The sequence below is a fragment of the Trachymyrmex cornetzi genome, unplaced genomic scaffold (assembly GCF_001594075.2).
Source record: "Trachymyrmex cornetzi isolate Tcor2-1 unplaced genomic scaffold, Tcor1.1 scaffold62, whole genome shotgun sequence".
NCBI classification, from domain to species: domain Eukaryota; kingdom Metazoa; phylum Arthropoda; class Insecta; order Hymenoptera; family Formicidae; genus Trachymyrmex; species Trachymyrmex cornetzi.
In genome coordinates, this window is record NW_017299937.1 from 161,469 (window position 1) to 167,086 (window position 5,618).

Below are 5,618 nucleotides of genomic sequence, written 5' to 3' on the forward strand. Positions count from 1 at the left end.
GAGTGATACATCAGTGATAAAGATCCGCGACGCGGACCGACAAAGGACAAGGGACAGTATCCTGCGCGAGCAAGTGAGAACAGTGCATTGTGAGACACCAACGTGGTCCTTAGTGCGCGCTCGTATCGCGAACTCGTGGCACGCACGTTCGGACGCATGTGCACCGGCACGCGGTCGGTGCGCCCGGCTTGACGGTGCGGTTCGGAAAGACGCGACACCGTCAGTGGTGAGCGGACGGTCATGCACCGCCACGGGCTGCCGGCCGCTAACGTTCCAGTGATAATGATTCATGCGCGTTATTAAAGAAACGTGGTACCGGACGTACCCGCTCTGACGGAGAGACGACCGGTGGAGTCTCTCGCGGGGACGCGAAGGGGTGATCGAGGGGGTGACGAAGATTTCTGCAAAGATTGGCAACGCGAAGGAGGAAGCCTGTTGCCCCAAGAGAGTCCGTACGGCCTCACCACGCGGTCCGACGAGTGGAGCAGTCTCCTGCCCAGCTCCACAATCGTGGGTGCTGGGGGGTCACCATGGCTCGGACTCGGAGGGGGTGGTACTGGGGCTACCACAGGAGGCGGAAGTCCCGTCGAGCTCGAAAGCCACTGGGGACGTAAGCTGTACAGCGCGAGTGTGGCACCACCACCCCCGCCGCCTCATCATCATCCGCGAGCACCGTTGGTTTTCGCGCCTCAAGATATGAGGCAGATACTGAAGGAGGAACCTGTGCCACGTGCTTGGCCGCAGCCCGCGCTCGCCGACAACGGAACGTGAGTACAGATAAATACTATATATAATCTTCACGTTTGACAGAAGACAAAGGGTGATCGAGATATGTGATTATATCTACTGGCGGAATATAGTAGATAAAATTGATATATGTTGTCGGAACTCTGTCGGAAGAATATTTACGATATTAGTTTTAACACTCATTTTTCATACAATTTTATTATTATTGGCGTAACAATTAATTTCATTGATGATATACTTATTATTAATTAATGTTATATTTACGTTATATTCACGTTTTATTTGTTATAAGAAATTTTTACGTAAAAATTTTTACATATAATATATGGCTGAGTGTAAATTGGATCATTTCTTTAAACTATTTAACTTAAAAGATATCTATACCATAATTCATCTTTACAACGGAAAATGGCTCAAAAAGAAAGAGAAAACATTTTATACGATATTCTTTCTGCTAATTGATGAACAATATATTTACAATTGCGCGATTTAATCTCCTTTTCATTATCACGTGGCTTTTATACTTTAATGATATATATTTTTAAAGACACATAATATATTTTTTAAAACATATAAAATGTAAAACATACTGTAAGCTTTTGTTTGAAATACTATATTATACGTGCCATCATTTTGTTATTTACTTATCGAACGAGACAAGATATTTATTGTATAGAATTATAATTATTGTGCTTGATTCTAATTTCTAACTCGTTTAAACAATCAATTATACATGCGAACAACGTGACAACATTAAAATGCAAAGATATATTCACATTTAGTAGAAATTGTATAGAAATGTTTGTGCTGCGCTGTCATAGTAGGTATTTGCCGTCGGATCGCACGGCAAGTTATATCCCTGCATAATGGTTCTAATCACACATTTTCACTAAAATTATAGTAGTTTTTGGCATTATGAACGTCTAAGAAAAATTGATTTTACATAAATATCCAAATTATATTTATATTTATATAGTTATAAGTTTATTTCATTATATAAATTTATTTCAAAAACGAGTAATCACATATGGTTATACTAAAAAGGGATAAGCAATTCAATAACAGTAATCTAAAGCGTATTTTCTTTCCTTTTTAAATATTTTACAAATATTCTTTTGTCACAGAATACAATGATTTGTCTAAATCGCTTGAAATCACTTTATTACAAACCATCATGACCTGTCACAAACATCTGCATCCAAAAAGATATTCTGTCATTTAGCTGTTCCGTGCTATTGTCAAAGGATTTTCCATTTATATATGACCTCAAGAGAATACTCTACAAAGGAATTTCGTATAATCATAAAGTATACTAGATTTAGGATTGTAATCCTCTCAATACTAGAAGAATTCTTGCATATACTGACATGTACTACAATAACACGTAAATGACAAACTTCTTCTAACAAATACCGCTAGTATTTTGTATATCCTCTTATTTCAGAAGGTTATTTGAGTTATTATAATAGAATTTTCTATTATAATAACTCGAATAATCTTCTGAATTTATTTTTGATCATAGAGCTTATGTGTCCTCATTTTTATAAATAAATACGTGTTATAAATACACGCACCTGATTAATGTAAGATGTTTTGCTTATAAAGGAAATGTTAAGAGGAATTCCCCTTATTAGCAGAATATTTTTTTTAGAATGACATTCTTTCTTGGTGACTGCATTTGTAATTTTCATTTTACAAAAATGAATTGTTGCTTTATACTTTCTAAACTTTTGACCATTTCAAATCATATTTCATGATTATTTGAAATCATTCGTATCTATATTTGTGTAGGAAAGAATATACCATTTTTCATTGCAATGTCACTCAAAGAATTTGAACGAAGGCAATAGTTTGATGATACTTGTCCAGGACGATTCAGAAAAGGTAAATCAGATGAGCCGACGGATTCGCTAATCCAATAGCGGTTCTCTAACTAATCCCTTCTTCCAAGCACCGTGACACGGGGACCGACCGGAATCAAGTTAATGTAATTGAGAATTTTAGCGCCTTTTGCTCATCGCTTTGTCCCAGACTTTTCCTGTCTTCCCTACTTTCTCCATCATTTATCTCATCATTTCTTCTCTTGTCGCTATCAAAACTGGTGTATATGCAAAAAAAAAGGCAAATATTATTCAGTCTGCATTTGAAAAATCAAAGCGTAATGAATTTTATCAAAACTGAAGAAAAATTTTAGAACGCGTTGATTATATATATATATATACTTAAAGATTTTACTAAACATAAATCGTGGCATTTAATGTTCTGGAATAATTAAAATTACAGCATACATGAAAAAAAGATAAGTAAGAACTTTTTTAAATTGTATATTTATACAAATTTTAAGAATTATTATATAAATACGATGTCATATTATTGATGGAAGACTCTTAATTCTTCCATCAAATAAATGGTTGTTCCAGTTATTGCGAAATAGACACTGATCGAATACAAAATTTTGAAGTATATACATTTTGATAAATTTAATTGAACCAATGTTGCGGCAATCTGGATAATTGTATTACAAGAGTTTAAGAGTCGCAAAATGTTAAACGTCAACTTTCGCCTTCATGGAAACTCAAGCTGGAAAGTTTCGTTTCCTGCTACTAAGAACAGTTATACCACACAACTGCGTTACACCGAGATCAACTAGGAGGGGTGTGTGCGAAACTGTTTTAAAACTCCCGCGAAGCACAGGCATAAACTCTCGCGCTTTTTAAAAACCCCTAAAAAAGTTATCCACCTAATGAAGCAGTAAACCACCGCACTCGAGGGAAGGGGCTGTCGCGCAGCGAAAAATGATGACCTTTCGTATGAATAAGAGACAAAGGAAAAAGAGCGTGAGAAAAATTGCTATCGATCTTTAAAACTGTAGTCGCTTCAACAAAATCTCGGCAAAGACATATCGTAGTACACATAAACTTTATACTATTGAACATACACGCTTCTAACGTTTTCTATAAAATAATAAAAACATTAATTTTAAGTATATAGTCTTTAAAATAATCAATTTAATACCACGCCTGTCATAATTGAAAGACGATCGTAAAACTAAACATTAAATGTTTGCTATACCACGTAATAGTTAATATGTTTTAATATAACATATAATCATATTATATTCAACTTTTAATTAAAATATGTAAAAATTATTTATTATCAAGTATTCTCATGCGGGATAGTTGCAAAATATATGCATCACGGTGTGTTAATAACTAATAGATTTTTATACAGCAAAAGGTACGATGAAACACGGTGCTAAATTGAACAACGTTCGCAGTAACGCGCCCTGGTAGCAAATTACATTCGGATATATTACAAATTGCTCATTATCTCCGTGCGCATTATGAATCGCGTTGGGCTCGAGCGTAAACAGAGCGCGCTTCGGCTAACTCGCAATAACTAACGCCCGACGGTGCGTATTACCCACGGATTTATTGTAATTCTCTACGATTGCTTTATCCGTGAATTCGTAACCATATCGGTGGCTTCGTATTATCCGCATATATTTCGTCCATAATGCATGCCGTACAAATGGCATAGGTCGCATCTCTCGTGTATAAAGTATAAGCAGCATTGATCGGTTTGTCCGGCAATCTAGCGTTCCTCCCAATACGTCGAAGATCGCGCCTCGTTATCATTTAAATGTCGATTACATTGTTATCGGATACCCGAGTGATATCGCAGATTTTACGTAAAAATGAAAAAGCTCCGACCAGCAGTTGCCTAACGTGATATAAAACACAATTTCCTTCGTAACTTCACCCACATGGTTCGTAAACCGCGCGAATGCTTTTTATTCGCCGGTAAAGTGTTCATATTTGAGCCATATGCGCGATTTCGCAACGTTTTGATAATTAAGGCCGCAACACAGACTTTTGCATAAGAGCACAGAGTTTTGAATGACGCATAAAAAATTGAATCAATCAAAGGTCTTTACTTCCTTCCTTTCCATGAAATAAAAGACTGTGGTTGATTTTCTTACGCTTTATGTAAAAGTCTATGCTCTGGCTTTAACCTTGCATAACACATAAAGCCCATTCTATAATTAGTGTAATTATAAGTGTAATTGTAAGTGGTTGTAATTGTAAGAATTAACCAATCACAGTCAAATATGAGGAAAATATTCGATTGCGGTTGGTCAATTCTTACGTAATTGTAGAATGGGATTAATTTAACTAATCAGAATATATATATAAAATGAAGAACGCCTGTAGTCTTTATTTGTGAGACCGCGAATGTACCATTCGAGAAAGTCTCACATTCCATATTTTCATTCGCGCGTTTAAACGCATGTCGCGTTTTAGCCGATATCATCATCGGGATTGATCAAAATCCAATCGAAATCAAACTGCACGGGCACTTTAGTCGACGTGAAAGAATGATCACGCGGTGGATTAGCGGTGGCGGAGGGTCGAATGATTCGCAGGTGCTGGAACGAGCAGCGTTATCTGCGAGACCGAAAGCGCGCACGTGGCAAATTGCACGCACGAATACAGTAAACGCGAATGGAACCCGTAATTATCACCTCGGCGTCGGTCGATGGGACATGGCCGTCAACGTAAACGCATAAAGCGCACGTTATCCGCATGTATCTGTGAAACGTAATTCATAAACGCTGAAGATCGTACAATTCAGAGGACAAATAACTGCGTGAAAAGTACTCATTTAAGAATCGAATATTAGTAAAAATATATATGGATTATATTTTCATTCAATGCAACATATTTGAAACCAGTACTGTGAGAGAAAGAAAAAACCCGAGAAAAAAACTCGGGAAAGAATAGAAAAAAAACATTCTCTCTCTCTCTCTCTCTCTCTCTCTCTCTCTCTCTCTCTCTCTCTCTCTCTCTCTCTCCCCCCCCCCCCCCCCC

General features: G+C 37.1%; 1 protein-coding gene across 1 annotated transcript in view; it reads left to right on the forward strand.

Moving 5' to 3' along the window:
* The first annotated feature begins 592 nt into the window (after positions 1-592).
* Positions 593-5,618, forward strand: part of kn (EBF transcription factor knot) — an 87,682-nt gene continuing 82,656 nt past the window's right edge. The window contains exon 1 of the mRNA XM_018516265.1: positions 593-767. Within this exon, the coding sequence (XP_018371767.1) occupies positions 697-767 (71 nt within the window). The 5' untranslated portion in view covers positions 593-696. The remainder of the gene's footprint in view (positions 768-5,618) is intronic.